Source organism: Trachurus trachurus, assembly GCF_905171665.1.
Source record: "Trachurus trachurus genome assembly, chromosome: 1".
NCBI classification, from domain to species: domain Eukaryota; kingdom Metazoa; phylum Chordata; class Actinopteri; order Carangiformes; family Carangidae; genus Trachurus; species Trachurus trachurus.
This window is the reverse complement of record NC_139891.1, coordinates 14,834,647-14,854,546: the sequence shown is the minus strand read 5'-3', so window position 1 is coordinate 14,854,546 and position 19,900 is coordinate 14,834,647. Positions and strand designations below refer to the sequence as shown.

Genomic DNA, 19,900 nt, shown 5'->3' with positions numbered 1-19,900 from the left:
TCCTTCTCTGCAAGTGGTTGTTAAAGACAAGTGTATGTCAAAGACTGTGATGTATGTACCATGACATTTTCTCTCACTCTTAGGCTACAGTAAGAAAAAAAACTCTCTCCGAGAAGTAGGAGAGAAACCAACCTCTAGCCATAACATGAGTTTTCTGACTTCGCACACCAGTGGCTGTGGTTGTAAAACACAGATGCACTGATGGCAGATTTCTTATCTAGGTTTGTGTTCCTCCGCAGCACACAAAAACAGGGCAGAACATGTATTTACTGTCCTGTGATACTGGTGAATGTGGAGGTTGAAATATTTCATTTTGATTCTTTGGGACAATGAAAAAAACACTTCCTTAAATGGAACATGATTTAAACAGGTTTAGACAGGTCCAACCTGCAACTGGAACGAAATAAAATGGCACCAATATGCAGGTGAAATAAGAGAATCAAGATTAGAGATTTATATAGTTAGAGATGGATTATTTTACATGATCGGAATATTCTACTATAATCATTGACGGACGTTGGAGTGAAACTAATATAAGCCAGTAAAGAAAGGAAGTGTAGTGGATGTTTAAATATCCCTGAGGGGCAATTTGGAGACAGTTAGAGACAGTTGTCAAACTGGACAGTAAGCTATGACTGTAACAATGAAAACTGAAAAAAGAAATGCAAATAAAGGGGTTGTGTTATCATAGAAACAATCTTGGGATGAGAAGATGAAAGCAAAGTGTTTTTTCCAAACTTTTGCTCAAGTTATAGTCAATCACTATTACTGAGAGAGAGAAAAAAATAGGTATCAAGATTAAAGGTGCTTACTGTACAGAGAGACATCTTTTATATACAGTCAATCAGTATTAATAATATTACTGTAGGCACCACTATGACCTTGATGGTGAAGCCAATTTCAAATGTACATACATTGTGTTGGGTAGGTTGATTTACAATATCCCATACTATAGAATAGAATAGAACAAGAACAAGTACAACTGCAATACAGATATGGTGCAAGGAGACGACCACAAAAGAAGGTTCTCAAAGAAATAACACATTAGCCTAAAAACTAAATTAGAAAAATAAACAAATAATCAAATGGTCATGTGTTTTGCATGCTAAGAAGTAACTTTTAACTACAGCTCTCAGATAAATGTAGTGGAGTAAACATTACCTCCTAGGCTGCATTTATAATGTGTTATGTCAACTTTATGTCAACTATGTCAACTTTTGGGTCATGCTGACGTGATGGCTCTGTACCTTTGCCTCCCCTAGTGTGTGAAGCAGCAGCGCCCTCTGCTGTTAGAACGGGATATTACGTCAAGACGCCACGCTGCCATGGCTCTTCTCCCATTGGCCGCTTTTGGCCATGTGACCAAAACACAATCATGGCGGCCGCAGCTGCTGTCCGGTCGAGCATGGGTCTGACTTTGAGATTTTCTCGAGTTATCCCCGACTGTAGCACCTGTCCCCTGTACAGGCTGAAGAGCTGTGGGAACAACGTGTCCAGTCTTCAGAGGAGCGCTTCCTTTGACAGCTTCCGCATGATTAACAGACATCTGCAGACGAGTATAGGTGAGTGGTGCAGCTTGCTAACGCTGGTAGCCCTCATCAGAGGCTGCTTGTAACCTCGGCACTATTTCTATTACAGTAAGTCTGAATAAGGAGAAGAAATTTAAGTCATCTGTTTTTCCGGGGTTTAAGTCTCAGGTGCCAGTAGAGTTTAGTTTGCAGGCGGTCAATGGACATCAACAGTTAATGAAATCGAAAGTCTGCCCAATAACACTTGTGTAACTTCACCATGCCCAGATGAGATGGTGAAACTTTGTGCAACAAGTCAAACATCCTCCGTATCCTAACGCTGAGGGTGCGCTCATGTCACATGTCACTGCCCTGATGATGGATCCTTCTTTTCCTCTCAGGTCTCTACCACAGCGAGGAGGGAAACACCAATGCAGAGGACCCTGATGATGTGTGAGTTCACTTTGTACTGGTTTGTTTTAGTGAATCGGTGCGTTTTTGTCATTGCGTATTGCGTCATGCCTTTTATCCGAGTTGTAGTACCACAACAGCAGCTCTTTATGCCTCAAATCACAAAGTTAAAGTCAGTGAAGGCTTCATTTACAGTCAGGAGATTGTTACAATTTATGCTAAGTCATGATTAACTTGCATTTTTTTTTAATGGATTCCTTTGGTTGTCATTGTCAAAAGTTAAAGCATTTGTGGTCGCTGTGACTCAGAGGGTGAAGCCAGTTATATATTTTTTGCATGGCTAGTGGCTTGATCTCCACTTCCTCCTGTCCACACATGTCAAAGTGTCCTTGAGCAAGAAAGTGGACACCCACTGATCTGCACAGGGTCCTGACATAGGGGGGGAGGGGGGGGGGGGCATGCTAATGATAATCCAGTGCATTTAATATAAAAATATATCTAACCTGATAATTGATGGGTTATTTAATGACCATTAATGGACAGATGATGATGCAAACATTCCTAAATACTTAAACTATTGAAAAAGAATGATAATAAAATCAAATTATTTGTAAACCTTATGTTGAACTGCTTTGACTTAAGGCACTTGATAATATCAAAAACTCAAGAGAGATCTTGTTTTTTGTTTTCAGGGTGAATGTGGTGTATGTAGATCGATCTGGCCAGAGGATCCCAGTTAAGGCCAAAGTGGGAGATAATGTTCTGTATCTGGCTCACAAGCATGGAATTGGCCTGGAGGGTGAGTGTTGTTTTTTGCAGTTTAAATAATTGTACGTGGTTTGAAGACAATTGCTGCAAATTATGTCTCTGTTTTATCAAGGAGCCTGTGAGGCATCGTTGGCCTGCTCAACATGTCAGGTGTACGTGAGCGCTGACCATTTTGACAAACTGCCAGACCCCCTTGAGCGGTAGGTCTGCTATTTATGATGTGTCCTTTAGCCACAACATTTGAATATATGAAAGCAAGAGCACTGTGAATATTGATAGATTTGTTGATTGTTAGGGAGGATGACATGCTGGACATGGCGCCCATGCTTCAGGAGAACTCCCGGCTGGGATGCCAGATCATTCTCACCCCAGAGCTGGATGGCATGGAGCTCACCTTGCCCAAAGTCACGAGGAACTTCTATGTGGATGGTCATGAGCCCAAACCTCACTGAGAAGAAGTACAAATGTCAAAGAGGAGGTTGGAGACAAATGAAAGGGTGTCGGTGTGAGCTGGACCCTATGTCTGCTGGTTGAGTGAGGGCACGACCATGAAGAGATGCACGGCTAGCATAGTTAAGCCTGTAGCAACTCCCAAGATGTTTTGCTGACTGATAAATTCCACTGATAATCAATGACATGACTGCAGATGAGATCACACATAGTCAAGACACGGTGGGTCTCACTGAAGGTAAAATTAATGGTTACATCCCACAAAAACTGTGATGGTTTAACTGTTTAAGTATTTATTTATGTGGAGACTTCTCAGGCTAGAAATAAGACACCATTCAATCTCACACATGTTCTTTGTTAAAAGATGAGGGAATTTAAGAGACATTTCATGAGTGTGTCAGCTATTTTTTTTAACAAAGTCCATCTTTGTGTCATTGAATGGAACATTCCTTGTTACAGCTTATATACGCACAAGTATCACAAGATGATGTTCTTAGCCTTTTTGGCCAGTCCATCATTTTCACCCTGATTCACCTGTCAGATATTATATGCATAGCATTTACTTTTATGTACCAAGTTTGTTTGTAGGTGTTGTAATGACTCATTACCAGGAACCAAACATAGTTAGTCCAAATCATAAACCTCAAAAATTTTCTTCTGCATGGTACTGAAGCCAGAGAAGGAAGAAGCCATACAGTGTAATATTAGTGGAGGTTATCTGAAAGGCAAAGGTTGCCTGAAGTTTGAAGGACAAGCTCTTAACAAATCAAAATCCAAACTGTTGAAACTTGCATTTTATTCACAAACATTTCATAAAATATTTGGTGAATAGACACTTTTCAAAGCAGATGATTTGAGTTGTCAAAGCAGGAAAAGCACAGGTGGACTTAACAACTTGAATAATGGCTGCATCCAGAGCTTTCTGGATCAGGGCCATCGTTAATGTCATTATTTACAGCTGTGGTTTTCCTCTTCTGACCAATCAAAATGTCTGCTTTGTCTACTGCATTTCAAATGTCCAATGAAAAATGGATGTTACCGCACTACCTGTCTGGTGCCAGTGACTGTGGCCTGATGAGATGATGTGGGTCAGGTGTGTCTGGATCAGATCACAATGGAGGTGAGACTTTTTGAAGCTGCTGGGCTTCAGTTACCATGGAATGAGTTTACCACATTCACCCTTTACTTAAGTCTACTGTACTTGTCCAACTTACGCACAAAAATGTAAGTGAATTGTGTATATAATGTCTTAGAAATTACAAATATTTAAAGTTGTGCAATAAAATCATTTTTAAAAGCATGGTTTTGTATGCTGCCATCATTACCAAGCAAATTGTGTACACTTGCAATAACACAAAGTTTCTATTTTATCTCAATTTGAATAAACCACTGCCAGTCATTACATAAGCAGAAGGGGACAACTGTCCATTATTAGGCTACTAAGCAGAAAAAGTCAAATGTGTTGTTGCAAAAAGTGTTTAACTGCAGCATACACCAAGTGAGACAGGATCCTGGGGAGGCAACACCTTAATACCCAGCCAGGTGTAATCTAGCAAACGAAGCACACCTGTGCGACTTCTCTCAGTGCAAAACACCTATTAGTCATAGCAACCAGCCCCATCACTTTGAGCTCCCAGTGAAGTGACAAACGTAATCCTTTTAGCTGGTGTCTGAGTTGAAGATCTAAGGTGAGCATCAACAATCATGCACAGCAATGGGTTTTGACTAAGTCGACTTTTATGTCCTACTTGATTTTGACCATGTTTCTAACTGATCATGCCTCAGGTCCTGAAATAATAGCTGTTAGATGATGAGGCCATGACAGGTCAGTGCAGACAAATAAAGATATGGATCGATTCACTTGTTGTGGGAATACGAATAAATTGACTCTTTTGTATTTGGTGACTGTTGTAGACAGCTATTGGATCAGATTATACAATCGTGTGCTTGACAACGATCAATACATAAAAAATGTGATGACTTTATGCACCAACTATAGGCCTTCCGACCACACATTTGAGTTCAAATCAGAAGTCATCATGGCCCACTGATGCAAATCTGATAAAGACTGTGGACATCTTCAGATAGAGTGAATGTGGGAACGCGATCGTGACGTTACATTAAGTTTTACACACATTGATACCATTAGCTCCATATCATTGCTACCTGCCTGCGCGCTCGCGACAGTCAATCTCAAGACGCCCGCGAAAATCTTAGACATAGAACCCCGATGGCTACAAATGTGTTCTAGAACACATTTAAACTCCGCCGAAGCCTCGAAGTTTTGTTACATTTCTTCCGGTGAGTTGAGTTACATTTTAACAAAAATACATAATAACGTCTTGTGGTTAAAACGGTCAGACTTGTGGTTTATCTGTTTACTTGGAAACTGACAGCAAGGTTTTAGAACCTAAAAACAAAGCTGAACTGACCGATTCGCATTAGCCGATGCTACACAAATGTGAGCCTGGTTTCTCAAATGTAGCCTAAATAGGCTGAGGTTTAAAGAAAATATGCCAGTCTAAAAGTTCATGTGGTCAACAGCATAACGCCACTATACTGTCACTGTTGTCCACAAAACTTTGCTGCGGCCATAGTTGATCCATCACTGCACTATGGATTACAGGAGAAGCCCCTATAGCTCACTACAGGATTAGATTAAAGGGTTCAGTGTTGTTAGCCTATGTTGTGCCAAAGTCTGAAATCCCATTTAGCCCCTTTTAATTCTGGTCTCAAACCTTTTTTTTGTGTTAAAGTGAAGCAATATCCTCTTTAACTAATCTAATTTCACAAACAGTAGCCTCACTGACACAATGTTTTGTAAGGGGGAAAAAGACGATTAAACTGGAGAAAGAAAGATTAAAGATTAAACTTTAAATTGTATTAAACTAAATACAATTGTGTAGCAAGAACTTTACCTGACTTATTCCTTTACTCCCCGAGTCCCCTAGCTTGGTGCTCTAAGCTGTTTGTGTGTATTTATGATGCAGAAACTGCCTCGACATGAGCACAGGACAAAAGACACAAACTACCATCATCCAAGGAGGCCAGGGTACAGTGGAACAAGATGCCTCCCACTCTGCGCTCTTCTACCTTTTTCAAGAAGTCTCCAGACTAGCATCTCCTGTCCACAGCAGTTTCCTTGACCCAAATTCCCCCTCGAAATGGCAGGATGAGACATCCAAGCAGGAAAATTGCATTAAGGAAGACAGTGCACATTTATTCCAAACGTTTAATGGTGCCCGCCAGCATAGTTTGTCTCGCAAGTTGCCCTATCAGGTGAAGAACGTGAAGGAGGAAAGTCATTGCAGCAACATAACAAGTTTGGTTGAGCCACATTATGAATGCAACAGCCCTTGGAAAGTGCTGAGTCTGATCAACCTGCAGTGTGAGAGGCTCCTGCATCGAAGAGATGGAGATGAGTCAGATTGGGTTGGGTTGGGCAAGGTTCAACCACAGAACATGGGAAAAACAGAAACTGTTATGTCAGAGGGGAACACAACAGCACCTTCTCAACCTCAACATGGGGACAAAATGGAGGTCAAGTTCAGTGTTGGCAAATTGGAGTGGAGCCAGGACTGTAAGAAGGAACAGGATTTTTTGAGTGAACCCTGTTCCTCTGTAAATTCCTTGTCACAAGCACATATCCCCAATTCATCTCTCAATACTCAGCTGACTTTTAAATCAAATGAAGATACAAGTGTGGCTCTGTCGAAGTCAGCACTACCACTAGACCACAATGCAAACATTGATTTGTCTATAGAGGCCTTTTGTGATTACCAGATACCACCTTCGAGCACCACCCTGCCCTCTTCACAATCAGCATTCCCTTCCTTTAGAGCTACAGAAGGATGTTTCTTACTTCCCCAAATCCCAGGATCTACAGCAGAATGTACACGTACGTCCACAGAGCAAAAATCAACTCCAGCTGAGCAGCTGAAATCATCAAGCTATCGTGAGCCAGAGCTCAGGTCAGTGGAAAGGGAGGACATTTCTCATTCATCTTCTCAGCAGTGGAGAACCAAAACCCCAAGAAAACAACCTCATCCCAGCCGGAGTGTTGACATCCAAGACCCAGACTTCCAGGGAGTGACGTTCAGCATGGACACGGAGCTGGATGACAGCAGGGAGCAGTGTCGCCTCCTCATAACTTCAAAGTACAGGTACTGGCAGATTTAAACTTTTTTGGGAAGTTGGAAGATGATGATGTGAACTGAATTTTAAAAAGTCACACACATTATTGCTGTCTGCTGCATGTTTACTTTTCATAGCAGGGAGCTCTGCAAGAGTGTGAGAAAGCCAAGGCTGAGGACACGGACATCCCAGAAATCCCTTAAAACTAGCAGTTCAGAGGAGGAGAGTGACCTGACAACCTCTGTCTCTAGTGAGTAACCAGTCCCTGCACTTTTCAGTGCAACTAGTTGACTTTAGCACAAGCTCTTTAAATGGCAATGTTGAGTCAAATAACAAATGAATCAAATGCACATGAAACATTTCATTTTACTTTTAGTGTCCAAAATCACAAGTCTGCTTCCACAATCCCAAAAAAGGCACATACTCAACTGTAAATATTATTGCTACGTAATGTGATTGCTCTTTGATTTATAGTAAATAAATCATGTGCATGATGTTGCACAAATACCCATTTCCTACACTAGAGGGTGCCATTGCATTAAAACATGCAAGTCAACAGCATCACTGATGACAGGTGTTAGACATTAGATAAGTATTTTGGGAAATTGCTCTGTAAACAGCCGGCGACCGTAATAGGTATCAGGGGAACTAACTACCCTTAAGGCCAGATAGGAGAGGAAGTAGAGATGGAGTATCAATCCAAACATGTTACCTTTTACTGACAGCAGTGTTTTTGGTGGTTTAAAAAAATCTTCTTTCTACAATCAAAACTACATGTGAAGAATCTTATCAGAATATGCAGCTTTATTCTGTACATGATAGTGACTATCTCAAAAATACACTATACATACACCATAGATATATCAGATAACTTTTGCACTTACCTTAATAACAATGTGAAGTTACATCAGTCACTGTGTTTCAAATATTTAGTTCTGTCTGTCTTTCTTCCTTACAGTCAGCTCAAAATGACACTAACATTTTGGATTTTAAATGATTTTCTTTCTGTTCCGTCAGAGGATAAAGTCTGTGCATCATGCTGCACCAGGAAGACCCCCATGTGGAGAGATGCAGAGGACGGGACCCCACTCTGTAATGCTTGTGGGATAAGGTAGCTCCTATTAATACGATTAATATTGCTCTGGTACTATGTCTAAGATATTGTAGATGAGCAGCCATGTGATTTGTTATTGTCAAACTGAACATTTAACATTGTTCAAATTGTGCAGAGGTGAACTTCACAGGTTGATTTACCCACAGATTGCTAAATTGTGCATCTTTAGGTATCTCAGATAGTCTGCAGTAAATTCATTTGCTGCAATCCGTGTGATATGTTTTTCATTTCTTCTTGCTAAACATAAACCTTTCTTATTGCATAAGATGAATACCGCATTGTTAGTTAAATTCATCTGAGGATATGAAACACTCAATGTGTTATTGTGGGGTTTTTTTAAAAGAGGAATGATGCTTTGCTGGATCAGCTTTACAGTGATCCTAGATTGGCAATCTTTAACTGGGATATTTCCAATATCATTCTGACAGATAAATAACAGCATTCATCATGGCTGCTAAACATTAAATATTTAAAAGTAAAAGACTAAAATTATCCCTGTATTTTTTTTTAATAAGGTATAAGAAGTACAGAGTGCGCTGTGTCAACTGCTGGCATATCCCTAGGAAAGAGGGCAACTCCAACTCATGCTGCCTCAAGTGTGGAAACTTGGTGAGGCTGACCTCAGCTCAGCGGAAACACACCGTGTAGGGAACATACACGAAGCTAAAGTTTTAATATCCACATGTGACTATGCACACATTTGCACAGAGCTTCAACATGATGTACTCTGTGCTCCTGTACTCCTTTGCCCTACAGTTCACTACTGTGAATACAAAAAGGAAGGACCTGCATCAGGTTTTTGTACTTTACTTGACTGGGTATTTAAATTAATTTTACGGCTACCTTTTTGCACTTCAAGTGACCAAACTCATTCACTTCAGCTCTATGGTTGCTCGTAAGGTGCTGCAAGCATCACAGGAAAACATAAATGGGCTTAAAATTAACTAGAAGTTCACCTTAGAAGAGAAAAAATTAAATGGGGATGTCTGAAAATATTCTGTACTTAATGTTTTACTGCACTGATCTAACCTGTATTCGGCATGTGAGACAGAGTTTATATAGATGACTGGTTTGTTTTTCCTCAGTCTTCACACAGGGATAAACTGAACACACAGTTTGTAGAAGAGCTGAGAATCCCCTTGTACAAATGAATGGGATACTGTAGTGCTACTATAAGGACTAGACGTGTTCAGTGGAAGATTTAGTAATAACTGTTTACGTTTTTCATCTAAATAGCATCCTTGTTGCTTGTGTATAATGGTCGGCTGTACCCAACAGCTGCAGCAGAAAGTTATTTCTGTTCATGACTAAAAACTGCAACCTGAGCTTTGTGCTGCGCTCAGTGTTATTCATTACAAAACAACTTGACCTGACGGCAAGACTGTCCGCCAAGTTAGTCGACATGACTTACACAAGTTAAATTAAGTTATTTATTCGTTGTTCTTGTCCTCATTTCTAATTGTGCTTGTTTTTGGTTTTGGTTTGTTGTTGTTTTTGTTTCTTTGAGGGGGGCCTTGCTCCTCGCATTGGTTTGTTGGTGTTGTTGGTTAAATTGATGCACTGATTTCCTGAGGATTGCTGTTACCTGTGAAGGGGGGAAAAAAAACCTTATGCGTGAACTTGTATGGTTTTGGGTTATATTAAAGTCTGTAAGTAACATTCAGTTTGCTTCATGGCTCTTTCATGTGTGTAGCTACAGAAGTTGGGCATAGCCTCAATATAAATACCCTTATTAAAAAAATGCAATGATTATAAAATAGTGTAATAGTTTCAGAGGGGTACATATATCACATTAAACTATAGTGAGTTAGAGGGAAGAATTGTTCATTAGACTTCCCACAGTTTCCTCAGCCCACCCTGTAGCTCTGGCCTGTGTGCCAAGTGGGTGGCCTCACACGGACTGATACAGTGCAGCTATTATTTTAAAATGGATTACGTCTTCTTATTTGAAACAGCCAGAGAAGAAGAGAGAGAGGGAGAGAGTTGCCCTTCTCACAGTGAGCCATCCAGCAACAAGGAACAGTGCAGGAAATGAGTGTTGTGTAAGCCAAGAACAGAAGAACGAGCTCAATAAAATGCATGCGCTCGTTTTGTTTTTAAATACATACATATTTCAGTCAACAACAATTTCACCTGCTGGGGTTATTTTAACATCACTTTTAAACCACAAGAGACTCTGATAAAGACCCGTGGTTACTGTTATTTATACTTATTCACTATTTCAGGCACTAATGTTTTACTTTTGACAGCTATTCTAACTAAGTTGGAGAGATCATTTTATAATTTTCTGACTAATTGTTAGAGATTAAACTAAATTGTATATACAGTAAAGAAATGAAAGCTGCATCCATATTAAATAATTCATGAAAACAATCTCATAAATGTATGCTTCAGTGACAATAATCCATAATACATTAGAGATGGACATTTGGGGCTGAAAATACGTTTTGTTTTGTTTTCTAAGCTCTTGAATGCAACCCACATTCTTTTTTGTCATTCTTGCCTACTCCAACAACTGCTTATCAATACACTCGGTCCATAAATCTACATTAATAAATAAAATATGCAACTCAGTCATACATGTATGTGCCTCTTGGAATTATGATATTTGCGACTATCCTTAGAATAGAGTATGGTTTGCTGTCACACGGGACGTTTCATAATCTGACCCTTCAGTCACAGCTGCTTCAGCCTTGTATCTATAGTTGTTTTGATGGAGAGGGATTTTGCAGGAGGGGGAGGAGGAAGTTTAGGAGGCTGGAGAGTCACGGATGCGGTCAGATGCGCAACTTTTTGTGAATGAAACAGAGAAGCGAGTGTGCGCTCGCTGTGTCCCACACAGGCGCTTACGTCGCCACCGGACAATTGAGGACCATGACCTTGGACAGATCACTCATGGAGGAAACGGACATAGACGTGGAGGCACAGACAGACAGCAGGGGTGAAGACGTGAGGAACACATGTCTGTCACTGTTGGATAGGACGAATGCAGACGTAGAGCGAAGCGCCTCATCCTTTACTCCTGAAGTGCGGGAGGTGAGAGACTTCGCTGTCCGGCTGCAGGATGGTCCAGGAAAGAGAACCGCCTCGGTGAAGCCACCGTACTCGTACATTGCTCTAATCACCATGGCCATCCTCCAGAGCCCGAAAAAGCGACTTACACTCAGTGAGATATGTGATTTTATAAGCCAGCGCTTCGCGTATTATCGGGAGAAGTTCCCTGCTTGGCAAAACTCAATCCGTCACAACTTGTCTCTAAATGACTGCTTTGTTAAAATGCCCCGAGAGCCTGGGAATCCTGGGAAGGGAAATTATTGGACCCTAGATCCCATGTCAGCCGATATGTTTGAAAACGGGAGTTTTCTTCGGCGGAGGAAACGCTTCAAAAGGCAACATTTTTATTTGGAGACGCTGGCGGAGTCCAGGGCGCACGAGCGCAGCCTGGTGCCGGTTTGTCCTCTCGTCGGAGCGCACAGGATGGCTCGTCTCCAGGGTCCTGATGTGTACAGTCTAGGCAACGAAAGCCTTTTGAGCTCCCACACTAATCCCGGAATCCCACCTGCCCGCAGCATCATACCTGCCCTCTCCTCGCTTCTCTCTAAGAATTTCCCCTCTTGTGTAAACTTTGAACATTTCGACACGGGACGCTGTGCCGTTGTTCCCCCATTGGTGCCAAACTCCTCGTTCATGCCCCCGGTCTCGCTGCACGGCATGGTAGGCCTGCACAGCCACCCTGTTCAGCTCTCCAGTTTCCCCCCTGGACTCATTAAAATTTCGTCTTGTTTAATTTAATTCAATGCAGCGTGTGCTCAGCAAGGAGAGGTGAACTTATCTTCAACTCAGAATAGTTGAAATTTAGATTTTGGAAACAGCCCATGGCCATACGTTTTAGCATGTTTGCTTTTGAATAAAAAGTGATTGGATCTGCACCGTGTCTTGTGCAAATTGAATGTTCCGGGGTTAATGATCAACATAGACTATAATTTTTGCCAACTTTTGATAATTTTCTTTTTCTTTTTTTTAAGATTTGTGCGAATGAGAAAAACCACACAATTATGTTATGATCATATTCTCAATATGTTTGTAATAATATTATATAAATAACAATAATAATAATTTCAATAACAATCATAATTTTAATAATATAAATAACTATAATAATAATGATACAACATACAAACGGATCTGCAATTGGCTGAAAGAAAAATGTTCAAATGTGATTTCATTTGGGCCTAGTGACTGATCTGCTTTGTTTGTTCAAGTTCATAGTGAACATATAGGTGATCACAAAAGATATTTTTACTCCGCCGCCATTGCTATTGTTTATTGATTATTACTGTGTGATGTTTGAGGGGGGTCCGGTTTTATACGGGTTGGTCTTGTGTTGCTTTAAATAAATAGAATTGTATCAAAACATATTAAACAAATCCGATCATCGGGAGTTAAAACTGTGCCGCTGGATTTGAGAGAGACCTTGATGAGATTGGAGTTTACCACTTGAATGTATTAAGCCTTTTATTTTTTTTTTTCTTAGGAAAAACTTTAATAGCAATTTGGGGAGTATAGATCAGTGAAAAGTAAAAGTAAAACTTGTATAATTTATCAAAAACTGTATTTTGACATATTACATTTTAAGTTTGAAAGGGATAATAATGACATTTATTGAAATTAAAAATCAGTGGCTAAGGGGGAAAAAAAAATCTGCATTGATTGCCAACCTGCTTCTGAGTGTGATTCAGCCCACATTCCTCAAAGATGATGAAGAAATTAAAACCTTATATATTTTATATCCATAATAATCAAGCATTTTCTTCAATTTTCAGGTTTAAAAAGTGTCTTTTTAAACCTGATTTATTTTAGTCCATCAATAAAAGTTAAATGCATGTTTTCTGTTTAATACTATGTGCATGTTTTTTTATGGGGGCATAAAAACATGTTTACATTGGAGAAATGTAACATGTTTATTGGAGAAATACTATGGGTTTTTACAATATTGCTAACTGGGTAGGAATTTCTTTCTGTCCTTCATTTAGGCTACTTTTATTCACTCTATAAGGATACTGGTTTAATCTCTCCCATTTAATCGCTGCTAAAGGTGTGATATGGTTCATGGCAGAATGTATACACACGGCACCTTGCACCTAAATAACCCCTCAGGGAGTAGTTTGCATTTCCTGGCACTCTTAGTCATATTTGACTTCTATTTAATTATATGCTCACAATTATGCACAAATCCGTGCTCACTGCCTATGAAAAAAAAAAAAAAAAACCTCACATAGTGTTAAAGCAGTCAGTAAGATGATGGGATGTGTATATTTAAGAACCATGCTCCAGTCCCTAAAATATGCCTAACAGGGGCACCGAGAATGACTGAAAGAAAATTGATAAGAATTAATAATGATTATGAAAATCAAAATTACAATGTAATAAATTGAAAGTAAACCAGCTCAATAGACTGCCAGAGTGACAACTTAAAGGTTCAGTGTGCAATAATTGGCAAGGTTTATTGGCAAAATCTGAATAATACTAACCATGAATATATTTATATAATCGCAATAAAATAAAATTTGTTTGGTTTTCGTAGCCTTATAATTATTCTTATAGCAAGTGTCTTGCTTTAGAGAGTGTCGCCATCTTGTGCCGCCATGTTTGTATGGCAGCCCGAACGGAAAATCCAGCCAGCCAGCATAAATAAACCAACGAAGAAGAAGGCGGAAGGAAAGAAGAAGGAGTAGGAAACAGCAGACATCGTTAAATGGTTTGGATCTTCACCTTATCGCTCCATGCTCCTGAATTACTCCCAGTCGTGGTAAACACGTTTTTTTGTCCTTGGAGGCCACCGTCACCTTGCTGCGAGTGAGTAAGGTACTTTATTTGTCACATATACAGCTAGTACAGTGAAATTATTTCTCTGCATTTAACCCATCCCTGAGGAGCAGTGGGCAGCCACGGTGCAGCGCCCGGGGACCAACTCCAGATTATGAGCCAGTGCCTTTGGTGAGGGGCACTGACTGGAGGATCAGGCTAGCTGGCATGTTTTTAGTGGTGGGGGAAACCGGAGCACCCGGAGGAAACCCACGCAGACACGGGGAGAACATGCAAACTCCACACAGAAAGGACCTGGGCGGCCGGGGATTCGAACCCAGGACCTTCTTGCTACAGTGCTAACCACTGTGCCACCGTGCGCTGCAACCTAGAATCTGAATGTTATAGATATCACGGTTTTACCCCCATATTACAGACTGGACCTTTAATGTGGTCATGAGTGAGGCAGTGACTCAGTATTTGAAATCCAGGTGCAGATCTGACCAAAAAACAGGTAAGGGCAGATCATTCAATTCAATTTGAATGAATTAATTTTAATATTTATTAGAACATTAATGAGTTTTAATTGAATAGTAATTATATTAATGATAGTAATTGTGCAGTTTAGCTTGATCTTGCTGTTAGGTAGTTGCTGGTGATGCCTCCTTTTCAGGGGTCCATCTGACCTGTGGTGTTCACCAAGGCTTCATCCTTGGCCCCTTGTTGTTCTCAGTGTATGAAAAACAACATTGGTATTGGACTTCTTCTACTTCTACAAATGTGCTGACTACTTTACAGCAGACGTCACTTCTCCCTTTCCCCATTCATTAAAAACACAGAAGTTGTTTCTGTTCTAATCATGTGTGTGCTTCCACCGGCTGCTGCTCCACTGTGTCACAGCTCCGCCATCCGGCAGTCCTCCGCAATGAATTTTGAACATAAGAAAATAACTTGATTGTTCAACACTTTAATGTCACAGTTAAACCTGACATTGTGTTTGATGACAGGTACGGTCATCAAACACAACACACACATCCATCAGAAGTTCCATTTATCCTGTCATATGCTCTAAATACCAATTCATAAGTGTTGTCTTTTGTTTGCTTGTTTGTTTTTTAACTGATTAGGACTAGCCTACTCAGAACACAGTCAACACAGCTCTTATAATTACATTTATTTGCCTTTATTGTTGTAGTCATTTACATTTCATAAGAAACACATAATCAGTCGAAACAACATCATTAGAATTACACTTGAGAAGTAAAGAATATAAAATCAACGCAGTATCATATATAATTTTCATGTATGTTAAAAATCAATATCAAATCAAGGTGAAACTACAAGCAACTGAAAGATAACTGTACTTTTACTGTTAATATAGGTATATATTTTACACTGGTTGGTGTCAGAGGTTTTCTATTTCCATTTATGTCTTGTCCCCACATTCAAGAATCAGTCACTTAAAACTTAATGTATTCATCAGTTGTAAAGAGGATTTCAATGCAGTAATACTTGTATTAAACAGCAGGTTAAGCATATTATGTAATTTATGGTATTACAGCAGAAGTAAGCGATATTTTTATGTTAATATAAGTCTTAAATAGTTATATCTTCCGACAGCAATCACTTACATAGAGTGTTTGGTCTGAAACACGGGTCTGTCAGTCACTCTGCTCTGCTCTGAGCCGAGGAGAAAACTTTTCTCGTATCCTACAAGTTTTATCCAATGAGGAGAGAGAACGGCATGAAGGGCTGTGTGCAGCCAAGGGATGCGTGTGAATGTGGTGACGTAGGGACGAGGACTGTTATGGTGCGTTCAAGGCAACCCATAACTCGTGTTTTTCCGACCTGTGAAGTCGTACCAGTTTGATCTGGTACGAGTTCACGGGTCGGAAGTTACGAGTGGCCGTTATAGTGACTTTCACCGGTAAAACAGGTCGGAAAAACACGAGTGGGTTGCCTGGAACGCTACAAAGTCGTAAGTTGTAACTTGAAGCTGTAATTTACGGTTTCAAAAGCCTGCCTGGAACGCAGCATTAGCCAAAACGACCGGATCGCTTACTTCTGCTTTAACAGCAACACCCGATGCAGCATGTCTTGATGAGGTCTTTGTAGCTGAAAACCAATGAGGCTATCTGCTCAATTTCTGTCTTCTCCCCACGCTCCACGAGACACACAAACCAGCCATCATCAATGTAAGCCACGTCTGAGTAACCACTGGGTCCATGGTTAATGATCCAGGGTTTGCTCCATGCATTTTTTTTATTTGGGGTCTTGTTCAGATAAACTCCTAAATTAAGCCTTTTCTTATTATCACTTGGGTGAGTGAAGAGCAGCCACTTGTTTTTACTCTGGTCTGAACCTTCATTTTGAGCTGGGAAGGAGACCACACTTCCCTTACAGCCTCTACCTGTTTCACTGAGTGACCCACACAGCATGGAGAAATCTTTTCCCCCATTTTCACTGATTGCTTCAACCCGATTGCCGCCCTCATTACGGGCATTGCAGTAGATGAAGCTTTTATCTTCTTCATCAAAGAACTCTGCCATCTCACACTCAATCGATTTAGTTTGAAGTATTTTGCCAAACTGCCAAGTTGCACCAGAATCATCACTGTACAGGGTGACTGCACGTGAGACAGAATCTTTCTTAGCATAACCATAAACAGGTACAATCAGTCTCCCAGACTTCATCTGAACACCATGGCCTGGACCAACAGCATGTGTGGACCAGTTCTTAATTTCACCCAGTGTGTCCGTCAAATCTGTCACATCGCTCCAACTTTGACCAAGATCCTGACTTGTGATGTAGCAGAGACGAGCCTTGTTGGTGTTATTTTCTATCTGCCACCTCTCTTCGACATCTTTTTCAACATAGATGAAAAACAGGAAGAATGTCTTGTTCTTCTCTTCGTACACTGGGCAGGGGCTCATGAGACGATGTCCATCCATCTTGGCCTTTTCCACGGGTTTGAAGTCTGACCACTGGAAAAAACATTTTTCAGAGATGAGTGAGCACATCATAGAACTACTAATTCACATTTCATTGAGCCACGAACCAATGTGTGGTTGTTTACCTCAACTGTCTTCACATGAGAGCATTCCTCCTTCAGCGTTCCTGTTTTCATGACCAGCAGCTCTGAACTGGAATTTGCTGTGGAGCGCCGAAGCTCTGCAAAGGCCAGAAGAGTTTTCTTTTCTCTCACGTACAAAAGAGCAGGGATCCTGTAAATGCCTGAACGAAAGACAATTTCTGTCTGGTGTTGAATTTCCTTTAGAGATGAATCCGCCATGGTTGGTTTTCTGTGTCTAAAAGGATCAATTTGATAAGACAGAACTGCTGTATGGGGCCTCACTGACTCTTATATGCTCGGGGATTTATCAGACTGGGTGGTATCTGAAGGAAACAGACGTTATTTTCACTTCTCTTTCAAGGTCATAGTTTATTTCTGAAGAAAATAAATGTTTAGAGCTGAGACCCACCCATTCTGTGTAATGAAAGATATGAAGCATAAATAAAGTTGGCAAATGATGGGAAATTTGTTTTTTGATGCAATCAATCAGTTGTCTTGAATGGTTATTACAAATATATATATTTTTTCAAAATACAAAACCCCATTATCTATTGCTGTTAGTTTTGCAGTGTGTTTTGCATTTGCAGGTGTTGTGTTTGCAGTCAAATAGATGAAGTTGTTGTCTGTCACACAGATTCACAGCTCATTCTCTGCTCATACTAAATCATCTCAGTTCATCTGAAAATATCAAAATCCAATATGTAACAAATTAAACACTTAAAAAGAATTAAAACTGTTTTATTTATCAATGTAGGCAAATGTATGTGAGATCTGTGGCCATGACTGGTTTGATAGGACACAGTTCATGACTGAGGTTAATTTTTTGGATCTTGTGTGAATGCTATCAAAACAGTCAGGATTGAGGGCAAACCTGACACTGGACACAGTCTGGGCATCCATTCATCCAAATTCTGATTTCCAGGGCTGCACAGAAATGAGTCATGACAATGTCTTTATTTTTCAAAGGTGGAGATGGTGCGGATGGTACCACTGTTTTCCAGAAACAGTGCGTATTCTGGAAAATTTCCCCTATTCTTCACAATGCAGTTTTATCTCAAACCAATATTTGTATAACCAAGCTGTTTTGTGCCTATTGGTCTGGCTCTGCTTCTCAGTTCATGGTTTCAGTTTTCTATCATGCTTTCCTTGATTATACACTTCCCCTTCTTCCCTGGTGTAGTTAGTCTGCACATCACCTTCCTATTATCTTTCTCTTGCCCTTGTTCCATAAATTCCAACTTTACCTATACTGTTCAGCCTTTAGTCAGTGTATAACTTGAACTGCCTCATGTGTTTTTCTCCCATGTGTCCCCTTTTGCTTAGTGACTTCGATTTTTGGAGTCATGCAATTGAATTGTCATTTCAGAAGAAAAGAAAATTAAACAAGCAATATGATATTAAAAAATCAAATATATTTGTAGTGTTTATTTATTCATATATGAGAAACAGAGATGATTAGGGGAGAGGGGGGTAATTTGTGCCATGGGGCAAGTAGTTCCACCCCTGTTATCTAGAAAACCATAGAAGAAGTTGGTCATGTGACCGCATATTTTTGAAGGGGCATCCATTTCACTCATCCTATCAAGAAGGGAGACACATGGCTTGAGAGGAAAGCACATTTATGTTCAAAAAACAAGTTTTTGCCCTCCAAAGTAAAATTTCTATGATCAAGGTTTTTTGATTGCCGTGTTTGAACAATTATAAATAACTTTGAAAACAGTTCACACATGTTTTAGTGCTTTGTTAAGCTACACCATGAGTCTATACAGTTAGCATGATGCCAGCTCAAAACAGCTGGGGAATCCTTTTTTCTCAAAATGCTGGGCTTGGGGTAATTTGTGCCAAAGGGCCTTGGTTAAGTTGTGCCAGTGGCAGTGTTGTCTGTGTATAGGAGAAACATGGCAGTGGGCACTGATTTGCTTGAAACTTAACATGTGTGAGGGACCGCCCCTGAACACACCTGCCCAGTCTGGTTGTGCTCGTAGCCTGGTGGATGAACGAAACATTGCGTTTCTTTACGCCACAGCCCCCAGCGTGCCTCAGGCCTCCGCGACTGCATGGGGACAAGCGAGGGCCCGATCATCGCCGCTTCTGGCTTTAATTTTGTATTGAATGTCTTGCTTTTATATAGCATTATCATTTGTGAGATTAAAATGATCTGTTTTACTTCAATTATCAATGGCACAATTTACCCCATATATTCTCTCTAATGGCACAACTTACCCCGCACCGGGGGCAAGTTGTGCCACAAAACCACTTTTTTTTCTAAAGCTATATTTCTGAAACTGTTTATTTAAGATTCAAAGTGATTGTTCCCAGGGATGCACAACATCCTAAACTATATATATTAGTTGCGGGCATTATTATAATCCCCTTGCTTTAAAGGCAATTTAAGTAAAAATTGGCACTACTTACCCCGCTCTCCCTACTGGCATGAGATAATACACTTTGATTGGAAATTGTTATTATCACTTACTTCTGACAGTAGCACTGGGTGAAATTACTCCCTCTCCTGTAGTTTATTTCTGAAGAAAAAAATTGTTTAGAGTTGGGACCCACCCAGTCTGAGACTGTTGCACATAAATTAATTCTATAAAAAGAATAAAATTGATTTGATTTTTTTTCACATACACAAAA

General features: G+C 40.2%; 3 protein-coding genes across 3 annotated transcripts; 2 read left to right on the top strand and 1 right to left on the bottom strand.

The window, feature by feature from the left end:
* Positions 1-1,374: 1,374 nt before the first annotated feature.
* On the top strand, positions 1,375-4,431 carry fdx2 (ferredoxin 2). Its single transcript, XM_083977088.1, has 5 exons — positions 1,375-1,562; positions 1,910-1,961; positions 2,612-2,718; positions 2,800-2,887; positions 2,983-4,431. The coding sequence occupies exons 1-5, from the start codon at positions 1,376-1,378 to the stop codon at positions 3,137-3,139; spliced, it is 591 nt and encodes a 196-aa protein (XP_083833214.1). The 5' UTR covers position 1,375; the 3' UTR covers positions 3,140-4,431.
* Positions 4,432-11,250: 6,819 nt separating this feature from the next.
* LOC310994565 (forkhead box protein D1-like) lies at positions 11,251-12,211 on the top strand (the record flags this gene model as incomplete). The annotated part of the gene is made up of 2 exons (XM_083983297.1): positions 11,251-12,099; positions 12,188-12,211. The coding sequence occupies exons 1-2, from the start codon at positions 11,260-11,262 to the stop codon at positions 12,209-12,211; spliced, it is 864 nt and encodes a 287-aa protein (XP_083839423.1). The 5' UTR covers positions 11,251-11,259.
* Positions 12,212-16,259: 4,048 nt separating this feature from the next.
* On the bottom strand, positions 16,260-17,482 carry LOC310994554 (sialidase-3-like; the record flags this gene model as incomplete). The annotated part of the gene is made up of 2 exons (XM_083983287.1): positions 16,260-17,174; positions 17,267-17,482. The coding sequence occupies 2 exons, from the start codon at positions 17,480-17,482 to the stop codon at positions 16,260-16,262; spliced, it is 1,131 nt and encodes a 376-aa protein (XP_083839413.1).
* Positions 17,483-19,900: the final 2,418 nt, after the last annotated feature.

What these genes read in the sequence shown, in the direction of transcription:
- fdx2 (XM_083977088.1), top strand. Translation starts at nt 1,376, where the DNA reads ATGGCGGCCGCAGCTGCTGTCCGGTCGAGCATGGGTCTGACTTTGAGA. An exon ending in ACATCTGCAGACGAGTATAG is followed by an intron (nt 1,563 to 1,909) that starts GTGAGTGGTGCA and finishes TTTTCCTCTCAG; the next exon opens with GTCTCTACCACAGCGAGGAG. An exon ending in GCAGAGGACCCTGATGATGT is followed by an intron (nt 1,962 to 2,611) that starts GTGAGTTCACTT and finishes TTTTGTTTTCAG; the next exon opens with GGTGAATGTGGTGTATGTAG.